General features: G+C 37.9%; 1 protein-coding gene and 1 non-coding gene across 2 annotated transcripts; both read left to right on the top strand.

Moving 5' to 3' along the window:
* Positions 1 to 1,018: 1,018 nt before the first annotated feature.
* Positions 1,019 to 1,124, top strand: LOC124510543 (U6 spliceosomal RNA). Its single transcript, XR_006961741.1, has one exon. It is a non-coding gene; the product is annotated as a U6 spliceosomal RNA (small nuclear RNA).
* Positions 1,125 to 4,630: 3,506 nt separating this feature from the next.
* On the top strand, positions 4,631 to 5,737 carry APOBEC4 (apolipoprotein B mRNA editing enzyme catalytic polypeptide like 4). Its single transcript, XM_047076697.1, has one exon. It carries the CDS (start codon positions 4,631 to 4,633, stop codon positions 5,735 to 5,737), a length of 1,107 nt encoding a protein of 368 aa, XP_046932653.1.
* The last annotated feature ends 8,671 nt before the right edge of the window (positions 5,738 to 14,408 follow it).

Genomic DNA, 14,408 nt, shown 5'->3' with positions numbered 1-14,408 from the left:
TTCACTTAAATAGTCAGATAGTATGCTTTTATCCAGACTGGAATATGCATTCATGTATATTTTCATCTTTGGAACAGGTGGTTTGAAATGCAAATAAAGTAATAAGTGTCAGAGCCGTATCCTAGCAGTAGCTGCTTTGCAAACGTTACCATGGCACCAATTCAACAGTGTTCTTAGAGGCAGCCATACCTCAGAAAGGTCTTTCTAACTTGGGACAGCAAAGTTCAAAGGAACTACTAGGCACAAACTACGAAAGAGTCCTGAACCAATACAGGAGGTGAAGATTTACAGCACAATTGCCCTCTGAAGCCGCTTCAAACAGGGCATGGTACTTAAAAGAGAAAAGAAAGGAAACGGACTATCTTCTAGAACACCTGGAATGTGATCCAAGCCTGGAGACAAAATGATGGTAATTATAACTGCTAACATTTGTTTTTAGCTGCTAACAGATTGTGCACAGATTGGGAAGGGCAAACTCCATTCTCCAATTACTCCAGTGCAAACTGTGCTTTACCAGCACTCACTAAACCCTAGCTGGATGAAGAGAGAGCAGATTGTCCTCATGTATGTCTCATTTATGTTAAGTTAAGGAAGGCTGTCGTCCCAGGGCCGCAGTCCAGGGGCTACGCAAAACCGGAAGCGAGGATCTGGGTTCTGTAGATCTCTGCTTCTTACTGCCCGTAGATCTGCTCTAAGAGGGTAGCACGCCTTTCCCAAGCACAGCCAACGTGGGGGGAAATGGACCAGCTAGTGGGGACACAGGATGCTGGGGAGACAAGTCTTAGCCAACCTGGCCTGTGAACCAACTAAGATTCCTAAGGAAGGCCCTGGGCTGAACAGGGCCCCTGCCTGGGTAGGGGGAGAATGAAAGGGCAGATACCAAAAGATAATAATACAAGACAGTCTGTGATCAGTGGCAAACTGATGATATACACCACAAAGTCTCTTAAGAGTTCAAAGGGGGCAGGTGTTCTTTCCCATTTCCCTTCAGATGAAGGTGATCAAAGAACAGTCTCTGGTGCTCACTTTGGCAGCACATATACTAAAATGGGAATGACACAGAGAAGATTAGCATGGCCCCTGTGCAAGGATGACACCAAATTCGTGAAGCATTCCGTTAAAAGAAAGAAAGAAAGAAAGAAAGAAAGAAAGAAAGAAAGAAAGAAAGAAAGACCCTCTGAAAAATTGAAGACTTCACCAATAGAGAACCACAGTTGGTCAACACTAAAAAGCCATTTAGCAAGAATGAAACTCCAGAGCTCCCTCCATTACATATAAAGGCCACTAGTCCTCAAGATCTCCTTACAGTAATAATGCACCATTCCTGGCTAAAATGGGAGAGGGAGCAAAAAGAAAGGAGTACTTAGAAAAGCAATCAGGACTTTCCATACTGCCTTTACTTTGAAACATGTACAGACTTATGCTTCCCATAAGGGTAATTCTGGGACCATTACATATAGTTAACTCCACCCATCCCACCCACCCCCAAAACACAAAGGCAGAAAAGGACCTCTTGATACTGCTTCTATAACATCTTACCCAAATCATGCATGACTTGAAATTGTCATTTGAGTAGTAACTTGAATATCAGGTGTGCCACTGAACAGCAGACCACATCCAGGGCACCAGGAGCAAGTGAGACTTTGGGTTGGGTTTCAGCAAGGTTTAATATTCAGAGAGATATAGTCTGATGAGTAAGGCTGAAAGAGGAGGAGATCCAGGGAGAAAACAATGCTCAGGATCAAGCAGGAGATGATGTCAGGCTCCAGGTAATGGATTCATTGCCAAGGACAAAACAGGAAGAATGCAGGGCCCTGGGGAAAAGTTATGAGGTCTAGGAAGCCTCAGGGCAGGGATTCAGTTGCATCAGGAAAATATAGCACTGAGGAGGAAACTGAGGCAGATACCTGCTCTTATGGATTAAATTGACATGACAGATTAGGAGAAACCTGGAATTTGATGGGTGTGTGGTGTCCAGAATTACTGCCGATACACGCCGTTAGGATAATGGTGACATGAGTGAAGTCACATTCCATCCACAGCAGGCCTGGGGCTCCTAAAATATTTTCTGCCCGGAACAGGGTTAGCAAAGGAACTCTGTAGGCTTCAGCTGTACTAAAAGAACAGGAACGGAGGTGATATGGGTTGAAAAAGAAAGAAGTTGATCAAAGTGCTTCCATACGAAAGGCTATAATAAGTACTTCTAAAATGACAAAATGTGTCATTTTGTTTGTTTTATAATGGTCAGTTTATCTCATTTAAATTTTCTACTTTTTCCATTTTGTTGCCTGGACAGAGAGTTAAATGTAAAAGATATATATTCTAGAAAAATACATGGGGATTTAACTCCTCTTTGATAGGGAAGACTTTTCTAAGTACAATAGTAAAAACTAAATCTTAAGGCTAAAGATTAGACCTTATAAAAATGTAAAATTTGATATAATTAAAAATGCCACCAGCATAATTAAATGGCTCTATAAGCCAAGTGAAATACTTGCAAAAGTTATAACAGCTAATATTCTTAATACATAAAGAGTTCTTACAAATCAGTCAGGAACACCTCAAAAAAGGGGGGTTAGGAATCAAATGTATTTCACAGAAGAATAAATACTACAGAGACCAATAAGTGTGTGAAAAAGTGTTCAGCCTCACAACGAACTGAAAAGGTACAAATTATAACCACAAAGGGATACCGATGCTCACTTCTCAAATCGGCAAAGGAAGCGATAAATGATAAACATCACAGGGAGGGAATGAAATAAAATTGGAACACCTTCCCAAGAATCAATCTGACAAAGCTTGAGCCAATACAACTTTTAGTAATCTACACTAGAGAAAAGAAAAATACAATTTATCTACAGAAATGTTCATCAAATCATTATTTATAATCATAAAAGAGGCAAACACCTGAATATTTGATTACATATTAGCTGTGTAATAAAATACTAACTAGCCATGAATACCGTTTTTCGAAGAATTTTTAATAACACAGGGAAATGCTAATGACGTAATACTAAGTGAAAAAGCAAAGTATAAACATGATTTCATTTATGTTGTGCATAACGAACACATGTAGCAAAAAGATCAGAGGGAAGAGACACGTAAACAGTTATGGGAATGTAAACTGAGACACAACAGCATGAGTTTTTATTTTTCCCTTCAAGTATCAGTATTTTAAAAAATATTCTACAAGAAATATGTAATACTTGTATAACAAAAAGGTGGGTTTTTTTAATGTTCTTAAAACTTGGTGTGCCTGGGTGGCTCAGTCGGTTCAGCATCCAACTTCAGCCCAGGTCATGATCTCATGGCTCGTGAGTTCAAGCCTCGCGTCAGGCTGTGTGCTGACAACTCAGAGTCTGAAGCCTGCTTCAGATTCTGTGTCTCCTTCTCTCTCTGCCCCTCTCCTGCTCACACTCTGTCTCTTTTCTCTCAAAAATAAGTAAATGTTAAAAAAAATTTTTTTAATGTTCTTAAAACTATACTATAATGCCCTAGGTTGCTCTTTGGGAATAAAGGTAACAGAAATTTTTGTTTAAAGGAAAAACAAAACAAAACTTAAAAGAGCTTAAGTTTTGTGGTTTAACATCCCAGAAACTATTTATTTGAAATATCCTAAAGGACCATATGTGCTTTCCAGAATGGTAAAGTTTCCAAAATGTTCTAAAAAGACCCACCCACTGGAAATACAACTCTCAGATGGCAATGAGTAAGTGTCCACGACCCAAAGAATAATCATTCCTACAAGAAGTCTCTACCATTAAGCAAAATAGACCCCATGATCCCATTCCCAAAATGATAATTATCTCCCATTTACTGCCAATGATCTGAAGAAATAGCTGATTTTAAATGCAGGCACACTCAAAACCCATGCAGATAATTAGATAATATCATTCAGAAAAGAGATAAGAACATTATGAACAAATTGCAAAACCCTTGCTTGTTTCTTTAGACTTTCATAAATAAGAATCATCTAGATAATCCTGGGATTTGTACTACCACTACTCACAGCTCATATTTATTGAGTCCTTCATATAATAATATGATACATATGCACATAATAAAGCATTTTATATTGATTACATCATTCGGTCCTCGAGAAAACCTTAGGAGGTAGATACTACCCTTGCCCTCATTTTACAGACAAGGAAGCTGTGACTCCCAACTGTAAACAACTTGCAGAAAGTCACTAAGCTGGTAGGCGACAGAGCCCAGATTTGAAATAAGGCAGTCTGTCTCCAGAACTTGCGCTGTTAACCCATTTGCTCTATTGCCTCAGTCAGGTCTATGAAACAGATAAAGGTATAATTTTGCCTTTCTTTTTTGTTTCCTCCCCACTCCTCAAGATTCTCAATGAAGAGAGACGTATCCCGAGCTTTCTAATCTATGGATATACATCAGTACGTTCTAGAATCAAAGATTCTGTAGCTATTGCACTCTACCTCCTTTAGAGAAAAATAAGTTAATGGCTCAAAATAATAAATGGCTCAATAAGTTAATGCATTTAATGCATTAAAAATAATAATGGATCAATAAGTTAATGCATTTTCTTTTGTTTTTCCTGCACTGCTTTTATATATAATTTCTCTTCCTTGTTTAGGGTTGCAGCTAGAAGACGACAAAACTAGCAATGGAGCCCTTATATGAAGAATACCTAGCAAATCATGGAACAATTGTAAAACCTTATTACTGGCTAAGCTTCTCTCTAGATTGCTCTAACTGTCCCTACCATATTCGGACAGGAGAAGAAGCAAGGGTTCCCTATTCAGAATTTTATCAGATTTTTGGATTCCCTTATGGGCCAGCATATCCTCAAACAAAGCACCTCACGTTTTATGAACTAAAAACTTCCTCTGGAAGCCTGGTGCAAAAGGGCCACGCTAGCAGTTGCACCGGGAATAACACCCATCCAGAATCAATGTTATTTGAGATGAATGGTTATCTCGACTCAGCCATACGCAATAATAACGCCATCAGGCATATCATTCTGTACTCCAGCAACTCCCCTTGTAATGAAGCTGACCACTGCTGCATCAGCAAAATGTACAATTTCTTAATAATGTATCCAGATGTTACTCTTAGCATTTACTTTTCTCAGCTCTATCACACTGAGCCTGAATTTCCTGCCTCGGCCTGGAACCGCGAAGCTCTCCGGAGCCTGGCCAGTTTATGGCCACAGGTCATTCTGAGCCCAATAAGTGGTAGCATTTGGCATTCTCTCCTCAACAACTTTGTCAGTGGTGTCTCAGGATCAACTGTTTTCCAGCCCATTTTAACTGGGAGAGCACAGGCTGACAGGCACAACGCATATGAAATCAATGCCATAACAGGAGTGAGGCCGTATTTCACTGATGTTCTTCCCCAGACAAAAGAGAATCAGATCATAAAAGCTCAGGCAGCTTTAGACAGCTATCTCTTAAACAGTGTCTTTCCTGGACAGTCTTTTCAAGTGGCTAATGGACAACCTCAACCCAATCTGACCCCAGACCTCAGGGTTCCTGTCGTTTTTGTGCTGGTGCCTTTCAGAGACCTACCACCGATCCACGTGGGTCAAAACCCACATAAACCCAGGAATGTCGTAAGGCACTTGAATATGCCTCAAATGTCATTCCAGGAAACCAAGGACCTCAGAAGCCCTCCCCTTGGAATGCCAGTAGAGAGAGTGGAAATCATGGAGAAGTTAGCAAGTACCAAAGAGGCAGATGAAAAGAAGAAGAAGAAGAAAGGAAAAAAATAAAATCTGTATTTCTACCACATGAGACCAACTACCAGAGGCCTTATTAGATAGCAAACAAAAATCTGGAGACTTTCTCTCTTAGGTCTGATCCAAGATCGGAGATAAACTGATACTCTAAAAGCAAAACCTGCATTATTTACCAGCTCAACTATTATAAAGCTACACTACTTTTAACATAATCCAAAATGTTTCCATAAGCAACTTGATCTATTTTGAAAGTGACGGTATCAAAATGGAGCCATTAGTACCTTGCTGATATTCTGGTGTGGAAAAGGAAATGTCATCATTCTAGTCTACCCACATCATCTTTCCCCCAAAAAGAAAAGCCCATGGACTAAATAGCTTCCTAAACTGGTTTCGGTATAAAAATTTACTGTAAAATTGGAAAACAGCCTGAAGCTACTGACATTAAGTACTGTCTGCATAAGTAAACCAGTGATTTTCCATTAACTGTTAATCATGGATAGAAGACTTTAGGCAGCCCTTTTTTGTTTTTTTTCCTAAAATGGTTCTAAAGAGTTTTGCGTCGGGGGGGAAAGTTCTTTTGCTAATTGATTATATATGGCGACAAAAATTGATTTTTGAAACCTAGTCACCTGCTCAATGTGATATTTCCCAGCTCAGACCTCTTCCTCCAGAGCAGATGACAGAGGCAGGATGATACATGAGAATCAGCAAAGGCTCCTTCCATCATACACCATATAAAATCCATGCTGCCCTTCCCGGCTATCAAGGCTCCTTCTCTGCCTTCAGTTGCCTTGTCTCATCAGCAAGAATGTAAGTTCTGACAGGTTAAGCACTGTCTCTCTCGGCTCTTTGGTTTTCCCTTAGAATCTAGCCAAGTATTCATGCAAAATGTGGGTAGCAAGATTGTGAATCTACATCTCAGTAACATTACCAATCATTCCTTCCCAACATTCCTTATCCATTCCAGTTAAGAGCTTGCTTAACCATCCTGCAATGGACATCTTGTTTTTATTAGTATCCATTCTCCCTTCTTCTGATATAGCTCCCCAATGCATAATTTGTTTCTTTTACTTCCCTTCTTTCTGAACCTTTCTTTTTCACCGGCGTATATCTATATATAAGATTCTCTTAAAATCTTGTTCAAAACACACTTCTAGGAAGTGCTCCTTGACTAACCATCTGAGCATGTACATTAAAGCATTTTGTGTTTAATTAATTCACATTTTCTGCCTCACTTTCCTCTTAGAAATACGTAAAGATGCATTATGAGAAAAAATGTATATCCATTTGTAAATTGCTACTCAATTTTTTCTTAATGTATGTAAAAAGTAATGTTAAGCTATAAGATAGTTTTGCCATTAACAGGGAGGGGGACAAAAGATAAGAGACTCTTAAATATGGAGAACAAACAGAGGGTTACTGGGGGGGTTGTGGGAGGGGGGATGGGCTAAATGGGTAAGGGGCTCCTGAAATCATTGTTGCACTATATGCTAACTAATTTGGATGTAAATTAAAAAAATAAAATTTTAAAAAATGTGAAAAAACAGAGATAGTTTTGCCATTAGAAAAAGCTTAAAGGACACGTAGGAGGAGGAGGAGAAGGAGGCAAAGAAAGAAAAATATTTAGAATAGAGATTTCTATTGTGATTAAAATAAACATGACTAAATTTTTTAAAAAGAATATCCTAATGTTAATGTGAAAATTTTTATATTATAATTGGAATATAATAGTGTAATTATTATTTTAAAAGGTACTATTGAAGTTTATTATTAGATCATGAAATCACGTGTCTACAATTTGGGATGTAGAGTTAAAAAAAAAAAAAAGACCCAACATGACAAATTCAGCATCTCTATCCACACGGGCAACTGAGGGGTGTGGGCACCAGCTCTGAAGCCTCTTGCCAGGCTGGCTGATGAGGCCCTACAGCAGTTGGGAAGGACCTGCCCACCCTATAGGCTTCTTAAACACATACATACATACATACATACATACATACATACATACATACATCCAAGTAGTTGCCATGAAATCTACCTACAAAGTGGTCAAAAAGACACAATCAGGCTACAAAGGATTCACTTAAAGGCATAGCCTAAAATCTGTGATGAATTTGTATTACAAATGCAAACCTGGATTTCAATGGTATATAACAAGGGGAGAAATGTTGCCTGAACTATAGGAAATAAAAGTGCCTTTTGGCAGTTAAATTTTTGTACTAGTTAGAGAAGTCTGGTGCTAGGAAGAATGTTACTGACAGGTCACAAGTCTCGGCCAATATAGTCAAGCCTTTGACACGAGACTGTTAAGAGAGCACAAAGACACATGGCCCTTGGCAAGTAGTCTCTATTTCCCCAGTAATAAAACAAGAGATATAGACTAGCTCATATTTAAGGCTCCTTTCAGCCCTATCTGCCCTTAGATGGCTTGTCCTAAAACAATAGTTCCATGGAGTACACTTCTTGCTCACCACACAATGGGTTCTTGATCATGCCAGACTGGCCCAGGGATTTAGGGAAGAGTAAAAATTGGAATGTTCCACCTCTCTTCAGCGAACTGGCAATAAGGATAGTGAAGAATTGCCACTTCTGCCACATATATGGAAATTCCAATAAAGAAAATGCAAGCCAGGGGTGCCTGGGTGGCTCAGTCAGTTGAGCGGTTAAGCATCCAATTTCGGCTCAGGTCATGATCTCACAGCTTGTGAGTATGAGCCCCACATCGGGCTCTGTGCTGACAGCTCAGAGCCTAGAGCATGCTTCAGATTCTCTCTCTCCCTCTCTCTCTCTCTCTCTCTCTCTCTGCACCTCCCCTGGCTGTGCTCTCTCTCTCTCTCTCTCTCAAAAATAAATTGTAAAAAAATTTTTTTAATTAAAAAAAAATTTCAAGTCAACAAATTAAAGCAGCTAGTGATGTGATGATCTAAAAGAGGCAGGGGGTATATCCCAAGAAACTGATGAGGGGAACATTATCTTTATGAATCTATCATGATGCAGGATTTGACTCTCAGTTTTGTAGGCTCAGCTACCCACTTAGTCAAGACAGAGAATGGATCTATTAACCAGGGCAGACCTGGATTAATAAAGCTCCCAAGATTGACACGTAAAAACAGAAAGCTAATTTCCAGTGAGACTTACAACTGGATATGCAACCAGATAATTCAAGTTGTCTAGCCTATACAGCCTCTCCATTCAGAGAAGCTCCTGGGAAGCCAAATTATAATCGGAAGGTTGCTTTGTGGATTAGAGGACATCAGTATTCAAATCAAATGTTTAATGCTATCATACTCTGCTTACCAGGGAGACCATCCCTGAAATGGTGGGATCTGCACAATAGCCCCTGACCCCTGGACAGTGTTTAAGGGGGCCAAGACTGTAAGAGACAACATAAACTTCTATAACCAACTCCTGTCATGACTAGTATCGATTCTCTATAGATGTTCATGTTTTATCAAGCTACAACCTAATCCTGCTGACCTGGGAGCAAATCCCTTCTCTTTGAACTGCTGTTACATATCTTTTTTGATTCATAGTGCAGGAAATCCAAAAAGTTTAGCTCAAAGAATATCATGCTATTCATCTTATTTCCAAAGGTTTTAAGGAAAGCTACATGGTAACTTATACTAATTAAAAATAATATTAGTAGTACCTAACATTTAGTGAGAACTATATGTCAAGCACTTTTCTAAACAGTTACACATATTAACTCATTTAATCCTCCCAATAATCCTATGAGGTAGGAATTATTACAACATCTATTCTCAAATAAGGAAATTGTGGCACAGAGAGCTCACATAGTAAAGGCTGAGCTGATATGAAACCCAGGAGCTCTAGCTCTAGAATCCCCTGTTCTTAATCACTATGCTCTAATGGCTCTCAAAATAGTAACAATATGGACTCACTACAACGCCTGGGAAAATCAATATCCATTTTTACCAGCACTGCAGTCTTTCTATAGTTCTGCTCAGACTATTGTTATCAATAGGCATCCTTTAGACTATGGGCGCTAGGGAGGCTGGGTGGGCTAGGCTGAAGAACTTAAGTAACCCTGGATCCCAGAGGTTTGGCTTTAAACTCTCCCCAACCCCCACTCCTTGTTACCCATGACCTGATACCAAACAGAAGGCCTGGATCACCTTACCTTGATGTCCTTGACTCTAAGGGATGTGCCAAATCATAGACCTGAGGCAATGGAACACTGCTTCCTTAGTCTATCTAGTTAATTAAGTGGAATTGGTGCCTTAAAACATTAAAAGAGAATTAGATGATCCAGCAACTCCACTTCTGAGAATATAACCAAAAGAATTAAAAATGGGGTCTCAAGGGGCACCTGGGTGGCTCGGTCGGTTAAGTGTCCGACTTCGGCTGAGGTCGTCATCTCACAGTTCATGAGTTCAAGCCCTGCATAGGGCTCTGTGCTGACAGCTCGGAGCCTGGAGCCTGCTTCACATTCTGTGTCTCCTCTCTCTGCTCCTCCCCCATTCACACACTCTCTCTCTCTCTCTTGAAAATAAATAAGATGTTAAAAAAAACTTTTTTTAAACGGGGTCTCAAATAGATGTTTGTATACCCACATTCATAGCACATTATTCATAAGAGCTATAAGTAATTCAAGTGTCTGTCAATAGATGAATGGGTAAAGAAAATGTGGAATATACATATAATGGAATGCTATTCCACGACATTCTGACATGTTACAATTGCAAACTGAGGAAATCAAACTAAGTGAAATAAGCCAGTCACAAAAAAACAAATACTGCATGATTCCACTAATATGAGGTACCTAGAGCTGTCAAATTTAGACAGAGAGAATATAAAATGGACCTCATCAGGGGCTGGGGGTGGTGGAGAATAGGGAGTTATTGTTTAATGGGTACAGAGTCTTAGCTCTTTTCTGTAAGATAAAAAAAAAGAAAAAAGAAAAAAGGTCTGGATATGGATAGTAGTGATGGTTGTACAATAATAGGAATGTAATTAACAGTGCTTAAAGGTACACTTAAAATAGTTAAGATAGTAAATATTATGTTATGTATATTTTGCTACAATTTTTTAAAAATTAAGTGGAATTATTAATCGACACCTACTGATCTCTTCATTTACTAAAAAAAAGAAGTGACATCTTTTGTGATAGACTAAATATTAGGTAACAGGCTCTATGTCTAGCCTCAAAATACTGACATTAGGTGGGGGTAGCTCACAGAAATATGTGAAAAACAAATATCTTTTTTAAAAAATCATTACAATAACAAGATTTTTTAAGTTCACGGTTTACACTTCATTTCAGGCTATTGAAAAGTTATGTGTGGGTTTATTTGGACCCTCATAGTTATATCCTTATTTTTAGCACAAAGGTAAGCAGTATAGTTGGGAATAATGAGAAAGACTTACTGAAAGCAGAGAGTGGTGCTTAAAAGCACAAGCTTTGGAATGTGACACACCTAATTACCATTACCAGTCTGCTACTTGCTAGTTGAGTATCATTGGCTGAGTTATATAACCTCTCTTAGCCTTAGTTTCCTCATCCATAAAATGGAAACACTAATTCCTAGGCCCTAAAGCTACTCTGAGGATTAAATGATGTAAATAAAGAGACTGTTTACCAAGTCTAACACAAAATAAACACTCATCAAGCAGTTGTTATTATTAATAAAATTTTAATAGAATAAAAGTAGACAGTAGAAAAAATAGGAATTGTGGGATCTTTCAAATACTATCAAAACTATAAATTTTATGGGGTGCCTGGGTGGCTCAGTTGGTTAAGCATCCAACCTTGGCTTGGGTCATGATCTCACTGTTTGTGGGTTCCAGCCCCACGTTGGGCTCTCTGCTGTCAGCACAAAGCCCACTTCCGATCCTCAGTACCCCCTCTCTCTGCCCCTCCCGCACTCACACGCTCTCTCAAAAATAAACATTTAAAAAAGAAAAACTATAGTTTCTATTTTCTATAAGAAATAAAGATATGGGGCACCTGGGTGGCTCAGTCAGTTAAGCCTCCAACTTCGGCTCAGGTCATTATCAGGTCATTATTATCGTGGGTTCAAGCCCCGCACTGGGATCGGTGCTGACAGTTCAGAGCCTGGAGTCTGCTTAGGAGTCTGCTTAAGATTCCGTGTCTCCTTCTCTCTCTGTCTTTCCCCTGCTTGTGTTCTCTCTCTCTCAAAAATAAATAAACATTAAAAAAAAAAAAAGAAGTAAAGATATACTACTAGCATTTGTAACGATCAGGTTGGGGAAAGGAAAAAATTCTGATTTTAATATTTTGCTTAAAGCAACAAGAGAAGAAATAAGTCCATGGTCATGGAAGATATGAAAATAATTGTAAGAAAATATTTTATGCAACTTTTTGCCAATAAATTGGTAATCTAGATGAAATGCATGATTATGAAAATATAAATTCTAAAATTGAGTCAAAAAGAAAAAGAAAACCAGTCAATAACCACAGAAGATAGATGATGAAAGATCTAACTCTAAAAATATAACCAAGTCCAGACAATTTTGCAAGCACATATTGTTAACTTTCAATGAAAAAACAGCACAGTAATTTCCTACAGTTGCACTTCTCCAACTTCTCCAGAGCATAAAAAAGAAGGTGAAAATCTTCTCAATTCATCTACAAAGCTAGACTAATCCTAATATCAAAATTGAGGGGGCCCTAAGTGGCTCAGTTGGTTAAGCATCTGACTCTTGATTTCGGCTCAGGTCATGATCTCATGGTCCTGGGATCAAGGCCCCAGGTTGAACTCTGCACTTAAGTACTTAAGGTTCTCTACCTCTCCCACTGTCCCTTCCCTGTTTGCACATGCACGTGCACTTACTCTCTCTCAAAAAAAAAAAAAAAAAAAAAAAATTAAATAGACATAGCACAAAGAAATACTATGGGCCCATATCACTTATACATACTGATTCTGAAATCATGTAAACAAAATATAAACTAATCAAATCTAGCAAGTAATTAAAATAGTAATCAGAATTTATTCTGGAAATGTGGAAATGGTTCAGTGCGAAAAAATATATAAATATAATTAATTACATTTATAAATTAAAAGATATAAAATAATATGCTTTTCTCATTAAACCTCTCAAAAAAAGCATTTGATCATTTCAACAGTCATTCCTAAATATCATAAAACAATAGGAAATAAAACTGGTAAAATACCAACGCCATTTCCAATAAAATTGAAACAAAGAGGAGATGCCTATTATCACCCAATTTTTCAACACTGTTTTTGAGAGTCCAGCTAATGCAAAAGATAAGAAAAATAAATAAGATATAAATATTAGAAAAGAAAATATAAATTATCATTATCTTAAATATTATGATTGTATAGTATGACAAGAAATGTAACCTTAATTAAAACAACTGTTAGCATCAATAAGAGAGCCCATTAGTGGGAAAGAATATAGGATAAATAACTTTTAAAAATCTGCAGTCCACAGCTTCTCTTTATATTACCATAAGCAGATTAAAAAAATGAAATAGATAAAGAGTCCCATTTAAAACAATGTTTAACAAACAAGGTTTATTGTTTCATTTAGCACTAAACATTTTTCCTGAGACAAGAACACAGATTTAAAACTTTTTAAATTTTAGGGGTGCCTGTGTGGCTCGGTCAGTGAAGTGTCCAACTTCAGCTCAGGTCATGAACTCACAGCACATGTGTATGAGCCCCATGTCGTGTCAGGCTGTGTGCTGACAGCTCAGAGCCTGGAGCCTGCTTCCCATTCTGTGTCTCCCTCTCTCTCTGCCCCTCCCCCACTTGCACTCATTCTGTCTCTTAAAAATAAATAAAACATAAAAAAAAGAAATTAAAAAAAATTTTTTTTAATCTTAGGAGTACTAATATATATTAATTAGTACTGGGGCATTGGGTGGCTCAATCAGTTAAGCATGTGACTCTTGATTTCAGCTCAGGTCATTATCTCATGGGTTTGTTGGATCGAGCCCCACATCAGGCTCTGCGCTGACAGTGTGGGGTCTGCTTGGGATTCTCTCTCTCTCCCCCTCTCTCTTTGCCCCTCCCCCACTCATACTCACATGCTCTCTCGCTCTCTCTCTCAAAAATAAATAAATAAACTTTTTAAAAAAGTACTAATATATAAACAAATAAAGGTCCCATTATTAAATAGTTCACCCTATCTACTCTACCTGAGTATGTAATCATAGTTATGTAAAGCTAAAATAAATCACAAAGCAAACATTCCAAGTTTGGGAGGTTGGTGGTTTCAAAACAGCACCACTTCACTTGATTATTATGTACAAGCATTAGACCATACTATAGTGTAGACAACATGCCAAAAAGTCTTTTTATATTGTATTATTTATGTTGCTAGAGAACAGTATTACATCATTACCAAAATTGAAATTTACTTATTTTATATATATATTATATAAATATAAATATATATTTTATATATATATTATATATATATATAATACATGTTTGATATATCTGATTAACACTGACCTCACTTCCATTTCATTGCTATAAGATACAATGTCTTGGTTTGTTAAGTATTTAGTCCCAAGGCTGGGGAAAAGAAGCACATGGTAGGTAGAGTACTCAGCTGAAAATATTCGGGGGAAAAAAAAAGATGTGTTATAAGATAGTTTTATCAAAATCCTTTCTAATTAAAAAGATCCTTCATTCTTTGCATTATCACAGAAAATAAGAAGGAGCTACATAGTATCATGCAGCATTAACCT

Source organism: Lynx rufus, unplaced genomic scaffold (genome assembly GCF_022079265.1).
Source record: "Lynx rufus isolate CCGP_SWC_20201006 ecotype Redwood Valley unplaced genomic scaffold, mLynRuf1.p SCAF_15, whole genome shotgun sequence".
Taxonomy (NCBI): Eukaryota; Metazoa; Chordata; class Mammalia; order Carnivora; family Felidae; genus Lynx; species Lynx rufus.
The sequence above is the reverse complement of the archived record's forward strand: the minus strand, read 5'-3'. Positions and strand labels throughout refer to the sequence as shown.